Source organism: Trachemys scripta, chromosome 4, assembly GCF_013100865.1.
Source record: "Trachemys scripta elegans isolate TJP31775 chromosome 4, CAS_Tse_1.0, whole genome shotgun sequence".
Classification (NCBI taxonomy): domain Eukaryota; kingdom Metazoa; phylum Chordata; order Testudines; family Emydidae; genus Trachemys; species Trachemys scripta.
Window position 1 is genome coordinate 33,395,283 of NC_048301.1, and position 22,202 is coordinate 33,417,484.

Below are 22,202 nucleotides of genomic sequence, written 5' to 3' on the forward strand. Positions count from 1 at the left end.
TTCTGATAATGAATCAGTATTCACTTATTATGTTTGATTCCATCCCCTTCCTTGTCCCCCTGCTTTCATCTGTCCCCACAACAATGAAGACCATTCCATTACCAACAAACTGAGGAGGGATACTTACCATTTATACAAGATTTTTCTTCCATTAATTGCTTTATAAACATGAACTAATTAGTCCTCACTTAGTGCCTGATCTGACAGTTCTTATTAATTACAAAATGCCTGTTGACTTCAATGGGGGTTTTTAGCTGACCAAGGACTGAGAATTCTACCTAATCAATTTTAGTATTTCAGTAGTGCTACTGCTGCTGAGAAAGCATCTGGATAAGGGCTGGTACTCCACAATCACTTTTGTTTTAAGTCATAAACCTTAAAATAATGCACAACGGCTACTTTATATAATACATAAACCTAATTCAAATGAAAGCTTAAAAATATGTCCAGGCGAGGTATAAATAAGACCAGTAGATTTGAAAGAAGCTTTTCTTTAATTGGAAAGGCATCAAATAAATGATCATATGATTAAAAAAAGAAAGGATTGCCTGCTGTTTGTTGTAAGTCCCTATTTCTGTAATGCCCCGGTAGCCAGAGGAGCAGCTGTCCCATTGCTGACATTCTCCCTGCCAGGCATTCCGGCTCGGTGAGGTAATGGCCTACAGCATACGGGCTTCGCTTTAATCTTTCATCGTATCCTTCCGCATGGATCGAGCCAGGGGAACGCCTCCAGGAAAAGAAATGAAATGCAGAGAGAGATGATTTGAAATAGTCCAGCGAACACATTTTATGCTCAAGCAGCACAATATCCTTGGTCCCATGAAAGGTGTCTGCAAAGCTGGCTGCTGCTGCAGGTTTATTTGGCTGCAATATTGCTCCCCTCCCAGTCCCTGACTCTTTACCCAGTGGAATGATATCCAGAGCAAGGGCTTTGAGACAGGAAGTGAGGCGTGTTTTCACTATGAGTGATCTGAGAAGAAGGCGGGTGAGCGGAGCTAGCAGCTGTTTCATGCAAGGGGAACACAATAAGTCCGTTTCCCAGGAATTTAGATGAGGTGGCTTCAGGGGAAGAACTCCGCGCTGCTGATGAGGTTTCACAGCTAAAGATGTGGGAAGGGATACGCTGTGTCTTTGGCTCACTGCAGCAGGTAATGCGACGGGCGCTGTTGGAAATAACGTGTTCTGTCCCTCTTTGGTTTGTTTGTTCGTTCAGGTTACACAGTTTCAGGCATTTCCTTTTAAGATAAATAAAAGCAGCCTGTAGAGGTGAGGTCAGTGTAACTTTCGGGGCCTCTTCGCTCCGGGTAGCAGAAGAAGTTTGTGATGTGCACATTTTGCCTTTACTCTTACAGTTAGTCCCAGGAGTAAGTAATACCAGTGATTGATTGATAAAAGTGTAACAAGGCGAGGGAAGTGATTTTGCTTTTAGGCTTCGCCCCATATTTATAAAATACGTTTCAATACTTGAATAGCGGGAGCCTCATTTCTCCTCCATGCTTTCCAGTTTTATGTTGCATACTGTCATTCGTGCAAACTGTAAAGCATTTCATCATATAAAGTTAAATGAAAGCTAATTATAGGAGGCATAGATAAAGAAGGAAGATATTCAAATCCTTGGTAATTCTGTTTGGTTCATAGCCAGATTGGGCTAAATTCATATCTAAAATTATATGTGCAGCATGCATGTATGGATGGATGTATACAATTTAGCAAGTGAAAAAATTTTTTTTGGCTGTGGTATGAAAATTCTAGGCCTGCCAAATAAAGACTTGTAATTTCAGCAGAGTTGATTGGATTTACAAGGGTTGGCACTTTGGTGCAGTTTTCTTTTTGCAAAAATAGCCCTATAACAGTGTAGATACAGGTTTCAGAGTAGCAGCCGTGTTAGTCTGGATCCGCAAAAAAAACAGGAGTACTTGTGGCACCTTAGAGACTAACACATTTATTTGAGCATAAGCTTTCATGGGCTACATAAGAAGTGGGCTGTAACCACGAAAGCTTATGCTCAAATAAATTTGTTAGTCTCTAAGGTGCCACAAGCACTCCTGTTCTTTTAGTGTAGATACACATGTTTGAAATAATGCCTGAGACAAATATGACAGCAGATGGTAGTGCAAAATGACAGCTGGTAAATGAAAACAATACTGCACTATTTGCAAGAATTGTGCTTGGCCAGCAATAAGTTATTGAATTACTCCTGAACATTATTCCTCAAATGTTCTTAGTTGTTCAATACAATTGTATTTTACAATATGTCAGGGGTTATGTGTTTGATTTAGTGAAGGATATGGATTACTAATTAAATAAGTGTAACTATTTTATTTCCCTATAGCATGCCTAAGAATCATTTTAAAAAGTGAAGTAAGCATGCCTCATAAGTAAGGAAAATTGAACTATATTTTTTGGTAATCTAAAGTGAAAATTAGTTTGTCATCACTAGGGAAACATGCAGAGAATACAATATGGCCTTAAGAATGGACCTGGCATGTTTTGAAAATTCCTTCCCATTTAATGGACTACCAAGTCTTATTTAAAATTCCCTCCTATGCATACATCTAGTTCTGTCAAAAAATAACTAAAGCAATGAGAATCCAGGCAATCTGATTAAATTTCATTTGTCAGTCGCTCTGGAGCTAGTGAGATGTGTAGGTGTTTAAAAAAAAAAAGAAAAGACTCCTTAGAGCTAAAAAGATTGAAAGCCTGTCATGTTTAATTGTACCCCTTTAAAACTTTTAAAACCGATTTAAAGTTATGACAAAAAGCTCCATAATTTGTTTTTTGTCTTTGGTACTACAGGGATCAGAGAAAAGAGCATAATCTGATATACAACCTGTTCAATACCAAGGCAGAAGAAAGCGAGCTCGGTGAGTGATCCACAAATTTCACTGCCAGGAATAAATGCACTGGGGGATTCTGCCCTTAGTATGCAGGAAACTCTGCAAGGTTCAGTCTGTGGAACCTTCCCTGCACACTATTGTTATGTAGTAGGACTATGTGGATCATTGTGCAGAGCAAACAGGAAAGCCTGGAAACCCCACGTCATCCTAGGCTCTGCAGGGAAATCTAATTCCATCCATTATGATTTGTATTCTAATAGTACCTAGAATTTTGTTAGTATTGCATATGCGTACAGGGAGACAGTCTCTGATCCAACCTACCTTAATTACTGCATAGAGTGGCACAATCTATTCCAAATCATTAGATGCATGATCATGCAAAAAGGACATGGAAGGTTTCCTGATGTGGGAAGTTAAGTAGGTCACTGAGGTGCTCCTTCCCCTCACTCTCTCTGTGTCAGGGGGTCATCTGTCCCTTCTTGCCTACCTTTATTCCCCTCCATGGGTGCCTAACTAAAGGGAACATGGAGCTCTGTATGAGTTTATGAATTTTCCTTGATTGAGCCAGAATGATCCATAATAAAGATAATCTGTATCTAATTTGAGTATTTTATTTAAGGGACTAAAAGAGAGGTGCATTAGGAGTTTGCCTCCCCCATCAAAATTGATCCTTATTCTGGAAATATAAATAAGGTATTTGATTTAACAAATTGTAAGGGGAGTCTTCTCAGAAATCAAAGTCAATACATTTAAAAAATTTAATACTAACACATGCTAGTCTGAAGAAATGTTATTTGGAAGACGTTGGAAACAAGGAGTTGATGTTTGATTCTTTCCTAACCATAGAAGAGAGAAATCAAGTGTAATATTTTGCAGGCAAAACAGTGGTACATTATTTGAAAAACTTGTATGTTATGTGTTTGCCCACAGGAAATATTTGCTGCCAGGCTACACCATCACTGAAAAATAAGACTTGATGGTCAATACTGACAGGTCCTTAACTACTGTGCTAGAGCAGTCATTTAATAACGTCTATTATTGTTAATGTTGCAGAACATGTTGCCTGCAGCAGTCTGGGGTTTCATTCATGATTGTGTTAATTATTAAGTTCCATAGTGTAGTAATTAGTGCCTTCAAGGCTAGGTTCTGGTAACACTGAAGCTAGGCGTATGTTTTGATCACTATAGAATTCCTATTTGCATAGGTACAGAGTTAATATTCTCCTGTTCATAGACACATATTTCATTTGTTTTCTTTATCTGTAATTCACTCTCACTCTGTCCTGCTTTTCTAGGTTTTAAATACTGCTGGAGTAACATTACTTTTAAAAATTCCCTATTTAATAGCTCCAATAATATTTCCTCAACTTTTTTTAAATAAAACCTTTTAAGTTAAGGTGGATATGAATTTGCATTTAAAAAAACAGCCCCCCTAACCCTTCATTAAAAAGGACGTTTGCAGATTTGTTTATATAAAAGCTGACCCTCCTCCTCCTGAAGTTTTAAGTGTTGAAACAAAGCTACTGGGAAACTAGAGGGGACCAAAAAAATAAATAAGCTAGATGTGTGGCATCCATGGTTCCACCTACCTGATGACATCGCCGTGACCTAGAGGCCAGGAATGTAACTCCCAGCAAAACCAAACATAATAGGAAAAATAAATTGCACTGGAGGAATCAGCCCCACGTGTCCCTATAACAATGCACAAGGTTAAAGGGGACCTCAGCTGGAGGCCTAACTAAAGCGGGCACCGTTCCTTTAAATGCTCCCCTCCCTCACCTTCCCCTTGTAGGTGAGGAGGGCTCTGGGCGGCCTCTCCGGATTAACCAGTCCCTGACACGTCAAGAAGCTCCTGTGGGCGACGAGCCTGATGCCTCGGCCCTCTGCTGCCCGGTGCTCAGAGTCTGGGCCTGGGAGCCTCCCTTTGGCAGCCCGGGTTCCGAGCTCCTTTAGCCCTTCCTGGAGATGGGCTTGCTCGCTCCCTCCCTCTGGACGGGGCTGTTCTGTGTCAGCAGCCAGAGACATTTCAGATGTGAGCTCATCCAGAGGGTCCTCAGAGCCTGCTACCAAGCAGCTGCTAGTCACCAACCTAGTGGGGCTAGTCGTAGGAGAGGGGGAATGAAACCAAACAAACCCCTTAAAGCCACAGGCTCAGGTAATCAGCGTATCCGTGATGTGTGCTGTGTGTTGTTTACCTTGGGCTGGTAGTTTCAAGATTAATGTTTGGCTTTCTCCTCCCCAGGAATGTGATTAGATGTCAGCAATTTACTATGTGAAGCCTGCCTTTGTGTAGCAATTTCCATCAGAATGGATCTCAAAACACTTTATAAACCTTACTAATTATCCAAACTATTTATGTCTATGAAACATAGTAATCACTGCATAGAGAATAATAGTCTTTTAGAAAATGTTGATACCTTCACTTCCATTATGTAGGCACATTTTCTAAACAGTCAATAGTTGTAATAATGATGTGCAGTTTATTATAGGGAGTGGTCTATGAGAAAGTACTTGAGAGAGGGTAGTAGGTTTTCAGACTTATTTATGGAGGGCTTTCTGTGCTTAGGAGGTAGCATGAAAATTGTTTGTGGGAGACATGGAGCAATGGATGGTGTCAAGGAAATTGTTAGGGTATATAGGTTTCCTGGAAGAAATCTTTCTTTGAGGAGATTTAGAAAAGAATTGCTTCAACCACCACTGAAAGGTAGTTCCCTATGGCGGGGGGGAGGAGAGGACACTATGGCATGTACTAGCAACCAGAAGCACTGTACAGCTGTTTAGCACAGGAAATAAAGAATTTTGTAGCTAACAAACTGCAGGGGGAAACAAGAGTTGGAATATAATGAACTGAATGGGAATCTGGCTAGGATTCCCTCACCCCAGCTCCAAACCAAAAAACCGACCACCACACGACACCCCAAACTGTGGCATCTCTAATACCCTTATGTTTTGGTTCTGCATTTTGTCCAAGACAGAGCCTCCAATAGCATGGTGCTCCTAGGACAATACTGGTTTTAGTCCTGAGTTGGAGAAAACAGTGCCACCTAGAGACTCTCCTTCCCAATTACTTGAAGCACCTACGTTTTTCCTAAAGGTGGCTCATCCAAGTATTGATCCAGTTTATGAAATACCTAGCCATTTTAGAGCCTTTTTTTTAATCTTTAAAGCATGTCAAATGGGATGTGGACAAATGCTTTTGGTCCAATTTCATTACACTATTTGGCAGATGACTAAGACAGAGCCATCAAGAAGTTGTGACTTACCAAAGGTCATTCCAAGAGTTCATTGCAAACCAGGAATCTTTGTTCCTGTTTCACTGTTGTAGACCATACACCTCTCTCTCGGAGGAGGAGGAGAAAATCGTTAACCATGTAGATTTAGAAAATGTGAGTTTGTTTGTGGATTTCCCATGGTTCCAATTCCCCTTTCAGGTAAATCACTTCTGGACTCTCTCCCTTCTTGTTAGAACTGCTGTGAAAACTCCCTCCAGTTAGAGCTTGGTGGAGGACCTGCTCTTCTTTAATGGCTGCTGCTGCCGCTGCTGGTTGATTGGCAGGATACTTCAGGGCTCCTTATTGCTTGGGAGAAGACTGCTACTTCCCTTCATTTTCCAGCGTGGTGATAGCTTTTCATCACTGTCTGTGGGGAAAGATGCCGTTACCTTTTGGGCTCAAATTGAAACGAACTCGACGTTACACAGTGTCCAGCAAGAGCTGCTTGGTGGCCCGCATCCAGCTGCTCAACAATGAATTTGTGGAGTTTACTCTTTCTGTGGAGAGCACCGGTCAGGAAAGTCTGGAGGCTGTGGCTCAGAGACTCGAACTGCGGGAGGTAAGAAAATTGGCAACTTCTCTAGCCATCCCTTTAAAGGGGTTACCCACTACACTGATTCCCTACCATTTTAGACCAGTGGTTTTTAACCTTTTTTCGTTTGTAGATCCCTAAAAAATTTTGAATGGTGGCATGGACCCCTTTGGAATCTTAGACATAGTCTGTGGACCTCTGGTTGACAACCACTGTTCTGTGATAATGACAACCTTTTATGGACTCCTTAGACATAGTCCATTGATCCCAGATTGGAACCACTGTTTTAAATAACTATGCTACTTTACCAAATTCTCTCCTGTACCAGCCACCTCAGCATGTTCCTTCAATTGTGAATGCTCTGATCCACAGTGCAACTTGGATGGCTTCAAAATCCAGTCTCACAATTTATGTTGTAGAGAATGGGATGTGGACAGCAGCAATGCACCATGTTTCAGCCCACAAGCCTAAAGTGCTGGCCAAAAGGACAATAGTTGTCACTTCTTGTACAGTGCTGCGAATATTGTCAGAGTTTAAGACAAGTAATGACCATTCCTGCCTGAATAGATCATAACAGAGGGATACAGGAAGTAGTGGGCGATTTGGAGGCAGGAGTTAATTTAGAATCTTATTTTTTCCCCTTTTAATCAGTTTATAGAGCTTACCTCTTTCTTAAAGAACCACTTCATTCATGTATTTGAATGAGTGGGGTCTCAGGGCACTAGTGCTGTGCAAAAAAGCACGAGTGCTCATGGGCGGGCGTGTGAACCGCCGGCTTGGGGAGGTTAGTCCCCATCCCCGACTGTTCTGTCCGAGGCCCCGCCCCTTCCATCCCACCCCCTACCAGAGGTGCCACTGCGCCCTCCTCCCAACACCACCGCTTCCACCAGCCAAGTCCCACGGCTACTCCCCGAGCCCCGAAGGAATGCCAGGAGGGCAGGGGCGTGGCCCCAGCCTCCCCACTTCCGAGCGCGGGAGACGCGGCCCCAGCCTCCCCAGCCAGGAGGGTGGGGGCGAGCAGCTGCTGGCTGCAGCCTCCTCAGCTCCGGAGTTCAGGAAGGCGGATGGAGCGGAGCACTGAGGGGTTGGAGCCAGAGGACTGGAACCGCATGCAGGGAGCGTCATGGCAGGGGGTGGGGTCACGCCTGGATGTTTAGGGAGGCAAAGTCTCCCCCAGCCTATGCGACCCACTGCCCATGCCAGTGCTAATACCCAGTCCACAGTACATGTATGTCCAAATACACTCATGGTATGTATAAGCTAGACCCGGGATTCTCAAATTTCATTGCCCTGCGGCCTCCTTCTGACAACAAAAATTACTACATGACCCAGGAGGAGGGACCGAGACCTGAGCCTGCACGAGCCTGACGTCCCCTGGGCGGGGGGCCCAAAGCCTGAGCCTCACTGCCCCAGGTGCGGGGCCGAAACCCAAGGGCTTCAGCCCCAGACAGGGGGCCTGTCATCTGAGCCCTGCCACCTAGGGCTGAAGCCTTCTGGCTTTGACCTTGGCCCTGGGCAGTGGGGCTTGAGCTTCCGCCACGGGCCCTAGCAAGTCTAATATCAGCTTTGGTGACCCTATTAAAATGGGGTCGTGACTCACAGTTTGAGAACTGCTGAGCTAGATAGTTGAGCTAGCAGATGGCCCATTAAATGCATAGTTGGCCAGGTGCAGATGCTTGACTTCAACTAAAAGTCAGAGTATTTGCATACACAAATTAGTTTTGAAAAGAAGGTTAAACATTTTGGAGAACTCTCTAGTAACTCAGATTTACCTCTGTCCCACACAAATCTAATGATGATCCCTCTTTTGTATTTTGATTTATTTACACCTGAAGTGCTGAATTGTGAAACTGGGCTTATAGAATCCTTACCTAAGTAGAACCTTTGTTCACACAGATCTCTTTTTAAAGGGAGACATTTATTATTGTTGTAACTCCATTAGTTTCAGTCTGGTGGTAGGAGAGATGAATTTGACCCCAAGGGCTGGATGCTGTTGACACAATTTGGAAATTGGCACATATCCCAGTCCAACTCCTTGCTGTATCCATGTATTGTGTAGTTTGTACTGCATTCATCTGACTTTTTGTTTGGGGGGAGGGGGGACGACAAAGTATAAACTAGAAGATGTACAAGACAGAAATGGGTATATGTTGCACCGTAGTACTAGAAAAGAGATGCCTCTGAATACTGCTTTGTATAAGAGACAAAACCCCAGACTGCAGTACACAACAAAAACAGAAGAGCAAGCTGGAAAGGCTATAGGATTACTCTGTTTAGTTAATTAATAACTTGTTAATTTTTCCAAAATATTGAATTTCCAATTTCAAGCAGCTTCAAGAACTATTGAGCAAACAAATTTAGGGCTCAGTCCTGCAGACAGTTACTGTTATGCACAGCATTAATTACTTTAGAACTGCTCATGGTATTGAGCCTTATACAATAGCAAATGTTTGCAGAAATGGCCTCGAATTCTGTATTAAAAATGTTTTGATAAACATAAGAAAAGTCAACCCCAGTACAAATCATTATCAGCACTTGCTTACTGTGGGATCCATTAATTTCCATCTGCCTTCTTGTAGTTTGCCATCAATTGTCTTTTTAAACTTTTATTCTTCAAAATTTAATATACCACATACTTTTCTGCAGCAGTTATTAATTCATTGTCTTGTGTTCTCACCATGCTATATTGTGCCAGAGGGAAAAAAAAATACTACAAAAGTAGTTCTATTGGGATAGTGCCAGTCTATACTGTAGCAGGCTGTGTACCTGTTCTTTAGTGCTGATGGTTGAGTGTGTGTGTGTTAGTGGAGTTTGGTGACATCTGAAAATAGACTAAATTGACAATCAGGCCCAATTTACAGTAGCAGGTGGAGATCTTATTATATCTGGTTTGCAAAAGGGTAGTGTCATGGGCTTGATCTCCCACAGCAACCTTTTGGGGTGGGGCAGAGCCCTGTGCTTCAGTCCTCAGCACCTAAGCAGTCATCAGCACAAGTCTAGATGTGGGAACCTCTGACCGAGTCCCAGGGGAGTCTATTCCTTCTGGGGCTCTTGTAGGTACCCAACATAACAAAGGAAAGCAAACGAACTACTGGAAGCTGACAGCAGGCCATCTTCCTGCAAGGGGCTTCCAGCAGTCTGTAACACAGTTCAGCACCCTCAGGCAAGTCACTGACAGGAGTTCTAAACCAGCCATTCAGGATCTGGCCCACCTTCCGTTCAGGAGGCTCAGACTGACCACCATGGCCATGCAAGCAGGTTTTGTCCTTAGCTGCTACACTCGCCAAAAGCTGAGGATAGGAGGTCTGTTCTCCTCGCAGCACTGCACCCAACTGAGCTGGGCTTCCCACCCCCCGACCTTTTTTTTTTAAATTTTCTTTTATTAAGGCCCTTCCTCCAGGCCTGAGGTGCCTTGCAGATACAGTGGGAAAGGGCTGCTTGCGTTGATAAATGCTCTTCTTGTCCAGTGCAGGATTTGTGTACTCCATCACACGTAGGCACTGTCTACCCTGCCTGACCTAGTCACACTTATCAAACTATTTACCTGGTGCTGGAGTGTCAGGGCAGGGGGGTGTTGTGTACAAGGCTGGCAGTTCCGCCTAGTGGCTATACTCTTATGTTACCCAAAGGCGAGAATCTGGTTGCTTTGCACAACATCTAGAGTCGGTGGCTGGGGTTAGGGGAACCCAGACCCACTCTGCAAATGCCACTGATAATTTATTAATGTATTAAGGACCCTCAAGTCTATCAACATTGATGGGAATTGAGGGTGTTCAGTACCTTGTAAGATCATGCCTGTTGAATGGGGTGTTAGTGCTACCATGAAAAGTAGCAACATCAGAAAGTGGTTCAGATATTGTATAAGGGATATGCATATATGATGCCTGAATTGTGCATGCAACCTTAACAAAGCCTTTTGCAACAAGATTTTTTAAAAAAATATATATATATTACAAAGGGCAAAGAGTCAAACAGTATGATTTCTGAATTTTTCATTCACTTCCTGTTAACTTCATTGCATTATTTACTTACTGTATACAGGAGTCTGAGAAACAGCTTAAGGATTTTGCGTTAATGCTGTATTTTTTAACTGTAATGGAGGTAATGTCATTAAAATATCAATGTTTAAATCATAATGTGCATCACTAGACACTGACTTTTACCAATTCCAGCCTCTATATTAGCAAGGTAGTATGGTGTACTGGTTAGAGCACAGAACTAGGAATTGGGAGACTTGAGTCTGTTGTTGACTTCATCTGTTGACCTGTTATAAACTTTAAAAAATAATAAAAATTTACTGAGGAGAATATCTTGTGGTATTCCCAGAATGTGAATCAGAGGCAACATAAATATAATCCTGCTCTCTTAATCACAGACCCTGGGCAAGAAGCCAAGTCAAAAACATGCCTTCATTAAATTCACCCTTAATCGTGCTTCAGAGAGACTATCCTGGGGCTGCTAAAAGAGGGGATATAATGAAAACCTAGGACCTCTGTTTATCACACGAGACAGTCCCAGTCTTGCAGATCTGAAAAAGGATCAAGTGCTGTGGTTGTGAAGCTGTTGACTGCAAACAGGATTAAAGTGGTGTGTGTGTGCGCACACTTGCATGCACATTTGCACATGGCATGCATCTGTGGCACGAATGTGAGCAAAAGACATTTTAAACTAGGAACATCTTTTAAATGTTAATGCTATTAACCATCTTCAAGGAAGTTGAGGGAATTTTTAAGAATAAACTCTTTAATTTTTTTTCTTTATTTCCATTATGATTATGAAATTTATCTTTCAAAATGAAAAATGAAGGGGCAAATCCTGCTGGTCTTGCACAAGTAGAGTCGGTTGTCACTGGAGTTATTTGTGTGAGTGAGGTGAATATTTGGCCCCAAGTTCTGAAAACACTGTGACAAGGGAGTCTATCAAAAGCTGATGAGAAATTCCTGGAGAGGGTTGGAAGGTGGCACATACCTTTATTTATTCATGTATTTATCTTGGGTCTGGACAGGGTGGCCAACTTTCTAATCGTACAAAACCGAACGCTCTAGCCCCGCCCCTTCCCTGAGGCCCTACTCCCTGCTTGTTACATTCCCCCTCCCTTGGTGGCTCACTTTCCCCCACTCTCACTCACTTTCACTGGGTTGGGGTGCGGGAGGGGGTAAGGGCTCTGGGATGGGGATGGGGATGAGGGGTGCAGGAGGGGGCTCCAGGCTAGGGGGTGGGGCTGAGGGATTCGGAGTGTGGGAGGGGGCTGCAGGTTGAGGCAAGGGGTTGGGGTGCAGAACGGGGTGCGGGCTCTGGGCTGAGGGTGTGGGCTCTGGGGTGGGGCCGGGGATGAGGGGTTCGGGGTGTGGGAGGGGGCTCTGGGTTTGGGGGAGCTCAGGGCTGGGGAAGGGGTTGGGGCTTGGGGTTGTGCGCGGGCTTACCTCGGTCAGTGGTGCAGTGGGGCTAAGGCAAACTCCCTGCCTGTCCTGGCACCGCACTGCACCTCAGAAGTGACGGACAGGTCCGGGTCCTTGGTGGGGGCCAGGAGGCTCCGTGCACTGCTCTCGCCACAGGCACCACCCTCGCAGCTCCCATTGGCCGCGGTTCCTGGCCAGTGGGAGTGCAGAGCCAGTGCTCAGGGTGGGGACAGCGCGTGGAGCCCCATTTCTGCCCACCCCTCCACACACAGGAGCCAGACCTGCTGGCTGCTTCCGGGGCACAGAGTGGTGCCAGAACAGATAGGGACTAGCCTGCCTTATCCCTGCAGCACCGCTGACTGGACTTTTAACAGCCTGGCCAGTGGTGCTGACTGGAACCGCCAGGGTCCCTCTTCGACCGGACATCTGGCAACCCTATGTCTGGAGGGAGAGAGGAAGGATCAGGACACTGCAGAAGTCAGTGAGGCAGAATTCAGAGACTTGAACTGTGCACAGTCAAATTTTGTTGCCCGATATCTACAAATCTGATCCTCCTCAGAGAAAATAAATTTTAAAATATTTGATATTCAGTGTAATGTTTTAAAAATGTTCATTTATCAGATAAATACCCCGGTAAAGGCTATTTTAGTCTGTTACACAAACACTATCTCAATGTTGTTGTTACTGACCTACTAATTAAAAACACTGGTAAGCAATGATATCAGAAACCACAGTGACTGATAGATTGAACCTTGTGGCAAGGCCATGAATGAGGTTTGGCTAACACAATCATGCCCATGCCCAGCAGAAAGGGATAAGCGTGACCAAACTTTGAACATGAGCAGTACTGAGTGGTGGGCTGGGATGGATAGACAAGTGTTAGGGTCCAGTCCTGCATTCTGCATGGCTGGAAGACAATACTACTTACTTCTACTGATTGTTAACCATTGATCTTTGAACTAACAAGCAATATGCATAACATACAGGCTCTTAATTGTCTGTGTTTCCCTTTTTAAACCAAGAAGAAATTAGTGTTTCTTTTACTAAAACCTGTCAGGAACATAGCAAATTTGATCCTATCCAAAAGCATATTCATATGACATGACTCAACACCAGGGAGCTCTGAGGTTGTTACTATCTGCTATCACCCAGGATGAATTTGGGGGCAGAGCAAGCTATGGCAAGGCCAATAGATCAGCAATTCGCCTACATGCAGGAGTTTGAGGGAATGGGAGGTTTTCTCTGGTGACTATCTAAAATAACTGTTTAGTAGGTGCAGAATTTGTCCTCATGTTCTCATTTACTAAGCACAAAATAGATAAGGTTGTTCTTTCAAAAACTGATTGATAGGCAGGGATTCTTAACCTGAAAAAAGCTAAGGAATTCATGGTTAAGTCAGAACCTGAAAATAACACGTAGTTCTCTTTTTCAGAATCTGTGTATTGTAATATAATTTTATAGTCACTTATACCACAATATGTTGCATCGGCTGCATTCCTTTATGTAATGGATGACTGCAGAACAGGATTTGCTGTTCTTTTGAAGCACAATAGTATATTTATTAATATGAGCTGAGGTATGTTGAATATTTTTGCTTTTCTGTATGGTGAAGAAATGCCAGAAATTAAAAACCTGGTGAATAGCTATTTGTGATGATTTTGAGGATGAATGTGTTGCACAGAATTGACGACAGAAAGTGAGATGAGTCCTCCCCCCTTTGAACAGAGAGAGAAAGTGACCTGAAATAAATATTAAAAAGAGCTACAATTTTTCGCCATCTTGACAGCTGTTTTCTATTAGCGATCAGAGTTCTCTTTCTCAGTAATGTTCTGGTCAGTTATTTGCTGCATGTGCTCACTGACTTCATGTTTGGTTGTCTGCTAGCTACTCATCTGCTTCTGGTACAGCAACCAGTGACTCCATACCTATCTTCCCCTTCAAAATAAAACTCTTGCAGCCATGTCACTTCAAGGAAAGGCAAAAAGATGCTCTATTTGAGACCTTGTGTGATATTTGATTAGACCAGATGCCAAAATTGAGACTGTGGTAAAACAAAAACCCCCTCAATATTTTGCTTTGAGGTATTATTAGTAACTGTTTTAAATAATACTTATGAAAGGTATCATGGAATAAGTAGGAAAAATTCATCTGGGGATTAGAAAAAAGAATTACATTCTGAAAGAACTGCTTTCTGTTTGCAGTCATTGTCATAATTCCCATAACCATGGCCTTGCTCTGGTCATTCTTGTCCACAGACAACTAGAAATGAAATTATTTTAACCGTTTTGTGAATTTGTAAGTTGGTTATAAGCAACAGTCTCCCAAAGTTAATGTTTCAAAGTACTCAGTGTTAATGTTGCTTTTGATTTTATTGTGTTTGTGTACAGCTTTATTCAAGGTAATCATTACAGCAATAACATGGATTACACCAGAAAAATTAGTCCTTTTATTGGGTTCCTTATATTTATTTTACCCCAGACTCAAGGAATTGTGTTTTCATGTACTGCTGAATTAATCTAATGTCTCATGCTAGCCCAGCTACAGAATATATCAGTCGAAGAAAGACTTTACATACCAGCAATTACAGTATCTCCGGATATAAGATTCACCAGAATAGGTGGGATCCTTGGTATGAAATAATGTTCATATTGAGAAGTGTTCCTTGTTAACAGTTAATTTGTGCTATTAAAAAGCCCCATCTCCATAACTGATGACCTTGCTAGTTAACTTAGAGCTGTTTTCTCCTTTTATTGGGAGAGAAGCAAATAAAAGGAAAATGGGGTGGAGAAGTCCCTGAGGCGGGGAAGTACTCCTCCTCCAGACCTTACATTTATGGAAGAACTCACTTCAACTCAATTCTGCACATGGCTCTGTGGGGGTTTGGAGTACAAACAGGGAGTAACTTCAGAATCAGGGTCCATGCAGCCAGTAGTGTTAGCCTCCACTTACTGTCTGTAACCCCCTTGGAGCGTATTGGGGCAGCATGTAGATGCATATAGCACCACACAAGCATTGGCATTCTGCAAGATTGGAGTTTCCTTTCCCTACAAACTCCCGGGATGCATGAGATTTAGAGGCTGTGCACCCTGTCTAATGTGCGGTCCTCTAAATCCTCCCTTTGTTTTTTGTGTTTTTGTAATGTATAAGTGGAGTTTTCTGGGTCCTTTGTCATCTTTTCTTTTATCCCAAGACAGCACAATATGGCTCTTTAAACTTTATGTACTGTCTGGTAATTCAGTGGTGTAAAGCATGAGTAAGACACTTCATATATCTTTAATGGAAGGTATATGACAGGGGTCGGGGCATTCGGCAATCAGCTCGCCAGGGTAAGCACCCTGGCGGGCCAGGCCAGTTTTATTTAACTGCTGATGCAGCAGGTTCAGCCAATCGCAGCTCCCCACTGGCCGCGGTTCGCTGTCCCGGGCCAATGGGGGTGGCGAGAAGCCGCGGCCAGCACATCGCTCACCCGCGCCGCTTCTCGCCGCCCCCATTGGCCCAGGATGGCGAACCACGGCCAGTGGGGGCCGCAATCGGCCGAACCTGCCACGTCAGCAGGTAAATAAAACTGGCCCGGCCCGCCAGGGTGCATACCCTAGCGAGCCGCATGCTAACGTTGCCGACCCCTGGTATATGATATGTTTTACTGTTCATCGACCAACACCCTTGGTGTGTCACTTATGCTCTTAGATTGTAAGCTCCTTGAGGGCAGGGACTGTCTCTTACTATATGCACAGCACAGTGGGCCCTCAATCCTGATTGGGGTCTACTGGCACTACTGTAGTGCCAATGTTAAATAATAATAATGGACAGTAATGGGGAGGGCTTGATCTTCAAGACACATTTTTCAGGAAAATGTCATTCTGCCCATTTTGATTTTTTCCCCTTGCATATCGCTAACAAAGTCCGAATTGCAAAACTGTAAAGGTCCCCTGATTGCCGCTCCTAATATATCTTGGTCAGACTATAAAATTAGTCTGGCGTGTTGTCTCATTTATTTATAGTATCTCTGAGGCAGGCACCTTCTAGTTAATGTACTTTTGCAATTGTTTTAGCCACCTAGAGAATAACGTTCACCTTTTCTGTTCCAATCCATTTATAAGGCCTTAGTTATGGAGTGCTCCTTTTTCTAGCTTTTATCATGAGAACTCTTAATATCATATTTGATCACTTTGTATGTGACAAAATATACAGTAGATTGTTGAAGTTGCTTATGCAATAACTAATTAGCCACCACAATCAAACCTCAGAAGAACACGTGACAGTCTGTAGTCCAAGCTATGGGACTTCTGACAGATGGGGAATTTATAATGTTATTAGTATGTTTGCAGCAGCATAACACCTGGTACCTATTAAAGAAACCTTCAGAGGCAACAGCAGAACCGGATTGAAAAGTCTTGAGAAACAAAGCTTTTCTTGATACTTGCCTTTAGATTCTCTTGAGATGTAAAATCAAATCCAGAGATCATGGTAAGATGTAATCCTGGGGTCACAGCAAGAGTTGCAGAGTTCATGCGAGGGAAGCTTACATTTCCAGTTACTGACAAATTATCTTTATAAGATCCTCTTCAGACAGCACAAATGCAGACTAGAAGTGACCTCAAGATATTGTACTAAAATGTATTCTCCCACACAATAAAGATAAATAACCTCCATAAAGCAGCTTTCATCTTGAAGGATTCCACCATGCTTTACAAATTTAAGCTGATCTATAAACTCAGCCTAATTCACCCCGGTATGACTCCATTGAAGTCAATGGAATTAAATTAGGGAGGAGTTTGAACCACTTAAATGAAAGGCAGCAGCTGATTAACAGCAACAGTACACAGCAGTATAGGACAGAAGGGGAAGACTATGGCTTCCAGTTGACACTACAGGGGGAACTGAGGTAGGCAGAATGAAATGACCAGAATTGGAATTTGGCTAGAGCACTAAGACTCAAGCTCAGTTTTTCCTGTGGTTTCTTAAGAGACCATCAAGTGAGTGAGACCTCGGGTTTATATTTCATGTACAAGGAACAACCTCCAACAAGACCTTGCCTTTTAGCACCATTAATATTCTACTGACAGAGAAGGTACAGTAGATCATGACCTAGCATATCATCAGAACTGTCTCTCTTCCTCTGTCTCCCATGCAAATACTGACCAAACCCAGCTGCTTAGCTTGTGAAGTCTGATTGCCTCAAAGCAAGGTGGCATGCATCTAGGCGATAGAAGCAACCTTTTCCCACCTAAAATTTTGGTTTCCATATTAGTATTCACCTCTAGACCTATTTTATTAGTTCCTTTTATTGTACTATGCTTTTTTTTTTCCAGTGGTTCCACAATTATATAAGAGACCAGCTATTTCTTTTCTATAATGCAGAAAGTAATTAGCTGGAAAGTAATTAAGTAGAAATTCTACAGTTCTTTTTATCCAGGTTGATTTTCTGCCCAGGAGATAAATGACAAATAAGTTGCTATAATAAACAAACTTCACTACAGTGTTAATCTCAGAAGCTTAACATATTTTAAGAATTATGTCATGTCACTTTTTTTAGGATTGTGTAATGTCTTGTGCTACTATTAACAGACTTTTAGCAATGAGTAAAAAATGATTCTATTTTAATCGGCACCAGTATTCCAGAGTGCACTACCTCTGCTGAGAATTCATAGGGCCAAATGCTACCCTTGAAGCCAAAAGAAGGCTTGCATGTGAATCAGAAGACAGGATTTGGCACATAGTGTTTTATTTGCCTTTAATCTATTTATTCTGGGCATTCAAGTGTAAACATTTTTTTTGGGGGGGGGAAGGTTATTTAAATGCACACAATTACACTCAATCATATTTAAGAGTGGACACATTTCCTTATTTGTGGTCATAACTTTGATCTGTTTTTATGCAACAACATAAGTGGCCTGCTTTTTAAAGAAACGGAGTGAAAACTTCAGGCAGTCAGCACCTCCGAAAAACCAAGATACTTATTCAATATAGATTTAGGTGCCTATTTTGAGTCTGACAGGTTTGAAATTTTTGGCATATTTAGCCCAAATCTCAAGCCCCTCTGTCCCCCCATCCCCCTTTAAATTACAATCCATTTTCTTTTTCATGGCTTAGATTAAGTCTACAGATCAAACCAAGTCAAATGGTTTTCTAGGCATTGTCACATATACCCATTGGATCAGTTTTCATAAATGTTCATATGATTCGGGGAGATAGGGACACAGACAAACACACACACATTTTGACAGTAGGCTGCATTGGTTCAGTAGTGGTGACCAAAATACTGTTAGGTTTCAATGTCCAGCTTTAAACATTGCACTGATCCTAAAGATTAGTGGTAGCCCCTAGCTGTTACTATAATTGCTAGGCCAGCTAAATGCATTAGTACTTGGGCAGATGGACTGGACCAGTAGTAAGAATAGGCTTATATACACAAGCTTTTCACAGCAGCAGGTGCGATCTGGCAGCTCTTGGCCTATACTTCAACTTTAATTGAGGTATGAGTCTACATTATTGTAGTTGTATTCCTGTAGTTCACCTACCTTACTTTGTTTTAATGTAATGTAATGTAAATGTAATGTAATGTAAAGGATGTTTTAATGTAATGTAATGTAAAGGATGTTAAGTAGCAAATTCTAACAGTCAGAAGTTAGGAAATGCTATAATTAAGGTTGCCCATGTAACTTTAATTCCGCTCCTTGTGTGTGCACATTATAGTATGTAGTCAGTGAGCATGTCTGTACAAACAATTAGACCATGGCAAGCTGGACTGTGGCTCTACCCCACACTAGCTTGCAGTACACTACCTGTCTTTATGTACCTTGCTGATGCGAGTCTCCGTCAAAGCCTGTGCGCATCTGCAAGGTGCACACGGACATTTAGTCCGCTCTAGGCTAATGCGGGGCACTTTCACATCCCCACTTGCTACAGTCTAGCTCAGGGGTCGGCAACCTTTCAGAAGTGGTGTGCCAAGTCTTCATTTATTCTCTCTAATGTAAGGTTTCGCGTGCCAGTAATACATTTTAACGTTTTTAGAAGGTCTCTCGCTATAAGTCTATAATATATAACTAAACTATTGTTGTATGTAAAGTAAATAAGGTTTTTAAAATGTTTAAGAAGCTTCATTTAAAATTAAATTAAAATGCAGAGCCCCCCCCAGACCGATGTCCAGGACCTGGGCAGTGTGAGTGCCACTGAAAATCACCTCGTGTGCCGCCTTCGGCACACGTGCCATAGGTTGCCTGGTCTAGCTGTTTGTATAGAAAACCCCTTTAATTACATGATCATCAACACTTTTTTTCATAGGATCCATGCCTTATTCAGTGCCCAATGGACATTGATGGGGTCATTCAATGGGTAGCTGTTCAATACTTTTTTTTTTTTTTTTTTATCCTCTTCATTCAGTGTGTGGCTTTGTCCCTGTGTGGTGTTTATTGCACACCATCCAAACACTGCACTGAACCCAAAATTATCATCTTTCTGAGGTTTTTCTAGGATGCTTTCATCCTAGTACCTTACGTCCAGACCCTCAAAGGGACTTCGGCATTATGATTCTGAGCATCGCAGCCCCTGACTTTTAGATCCCTAGAAAATCACAGAATATCACTGCAATCTGCAAAGCATGAATTAGGCACCTAGGCACCCTGTACAATGAATGGGGAGAGAGAGGCATCTCGCGCTGCAATCCGCAAAGCCAGCATACTATGTAGGGAGCCAACTAAGCTAGCCAATGGGAGATGCTGACCGCGGGGGTGTGTGCAAACCGCAGTCCTGTCACAGAGAGAGGCTCCTAAATGTAGCTGCAGTGTGGCATCGATCTCTGCTAGTGATCCAAGAACCAGGGAAGATAGGCATTCCTAAATTGCATGAGGGGCCAGGAACAAAACTGTTGGGGGGAGGAGGCCTTTCTTGATAAGTTGTAGCCTAGTCAGTCGATAGTGTACTCACCCAAGATGTGGGCGATCCTGGATTCAAGTCCCCGCTCCTTCTGAGGGGGAGAAGGGATTTGAACAGGGATCAGCCACTTCTCAGGTGAGTGCCCTAACTCAGTGGTTCTCAACCAGGAGTACATGTATCCCTGGGGGTACTAAAAGGTATTCCAGGGGGTACTTCAGCTCATCTAGATATTTGCCTAGTTTTACAACAGGCTACATAAAAGCACTAACAAAGTTAATGCAAACTAAAATTTCATAGACAATGATTTGTTTGTATTGGTCTGCATACTATGCACTGAAATGTAAGTACATTTATATTCCAGTTGATTTATTTTATAATCCTATGGTAAAAATGAGAGCGTAAGCAATTCTTCAGTAATAGTGTGCTGTGACACTTTTGTATTTTTGTCTGATTTTGTAAGTTTTTAAGTGAGGTGAAACTTGGGGGTACATGAGAATTCAGATTCTTGAAAGGGGTACAGTCATCTGGAAAGGTTGAGAGCCATTGCCCTATCTATTAGGTTATAGAGTTATTTAACTCTTCACTTGCCTAATTAATATTTAGTTATTCAGTTAGTTAACTAACAACTTCAATAGGAGAGACTGAGGGAGACCCATATAAGAGTATCCTAAAGTCCAGTGGCTAGAGCAATCTCCTGAGAGGTAACAGATCCCTGTTCAAATCACTTCTCTCCCTCAAGAAAAGTGGGGCTTGAACTGGGGGTTTCCTACATCCTGGGTGAGTCCCCCATCCATTAGCACAACCACAAAAGGCACATCTGACACCAAGTCAACACCCTGGACAAATTTCAAGTCCCTGCTCCAAAGCATGGAGGTTCTAAAGCTTTCCAGTGAAACAGTTTTACACATTCTTTGAACATGGGCAAACACGTTTTTTCCTACTCCCATTCTCAGAAATGACCGACCCTTTTAGTATGGGGAGGATGGGGGAAATCAACTTGAGGCAGACTCTTGGCATAGGATGTTTCAGCCCTGGCAGTTAACATTGCAAAGTTATAAGGAACTGGAAACGTGGTCTTTTAAAGAAAAGTGTTAGGCAGTCTATAGGTGTTTCTACCTGCACCATCTATAACAGTGCATGTGTATAAACCACTTGGGGAAATTCCTTACTGCCACTGATACCAATGCACAACATTGATGCTTTATATTAATCACTATTATAATAAAAGTACTGATGGCTTGTCTGATTTTTAGATTGACATTTTATACCCATGTCCGTGCTCATCGAGGACTCAATTCTGAAATTGTTACTCTAATGCTAATGGGAAGTGGGTAGGTTTAGCAGATAAAATAAAAAAAGAACAAGTTAAAAATCACTTAGAAAAGTTAGATGCCTGCAAGTCACCCGGGCCTGATGAAATGCAGCCTAGAATACTCAAGGAGCTAATAGAGGAGGTATCTGAGCCTCTAGCTATTATCTTTGGAAAGTCATGGGAGACAGGAGAGATTCCAGAAGACTGGAAAAGGGCAAATATAGTGCCCATCTATAAAAAGGGAAATAAAAACAATCCAGGAAACTACAGACCAGTTAGTTTAACTTCTGTGCCAGGGAAGATAATGGAGCAAGTAATTAAGGAAATCATCTGCAAACACTTGGAAGGTGGTAAGGTGATAGGGAACAGCCAGCATGGATTTGTGAAGAACAAATCATGTCAAACCAATCTGATAGGCTTCGATAGGATAACGAGTCTTGTGGATAAGGGAGAAGCTGTGGATGTGGTATACCTAGACTTTAGTAAGGCATTTGATACAGTCTCGCATGATATTCTTATCGATAAACTGCGCAAATACAATTTAGATGGGTCTACTCTAAGGTGGGTGCATAACTGGCTGGATAACCGTACTCAGAGAGTTGTTATTAATGGTTCCCAATCCTGCTGGAAAGGAGTAACGAGTGGGGTACCGCAGGGGTCTGTTTTGTGACCGGCTCTGTTCAATATCTTCATCAACGACTTAGATATTGGCATAGAAAGTACGCTTATTAAGTTTGCGGATGATACCAAACTGGGAGGGATTGCAGCTGCTTTGGAGGACAGGGTCATAATTCAAAATGATCTGGACAAATTGGAGAAATGGTCTGAATTAAACAGGATGAAGTTTAACAAAGACAAATGCAAAGTGCTCCACTTAGGAAGGAAAAATCAGTTTCACACATACAGAATGGGAAGAGACTGTCTAGGAAGGAGTACGGCAGAAAGGGATCTAGGGGTTATAGTGGACCATAAGCTA

At 42.5% G+C, this 22,202-nt stretch overlaps 1 protein-coding gene across 4 annotated transcripts in view; it reads left to right on the forward strand.

Moving 5' to 3' along the window:
- The first annotated feature begins 739 nt into the window (after positions 1-739).
- PTPN21 (protein tyrosine phosphatase non-receptor type 21) overlaps positions 740-22,202 on the forward strand; it is a 64,576-nt gene continuing 43,113 nt past the window's right edge. For 2 of the 4 annotated variants that reach the window (XM_034769402.1, XM_034769405.1), the window contains exons 1-3: positions 740-1,148; positions 2,797-2,864; positions 6,303-6,667. In XM_034769402.1, the coding sequence (XP_034625293.1) occupies positions 6,488-6,667 (180 nt within the window). In that variant the 5' untranslated portion in view covers positions 740-1,148; positions 2,797-2,864; positions 6,303-6,487. Of the gene's footprint in view, positions 1,149-2,796; positions 2,865-6,267; positions 6,668-22,202 lie in introns of all 4 variants that reach the window. The other 2 variants (XM_034769403.1, XM_034769404.1) reach the window with 2 other exon arrangements.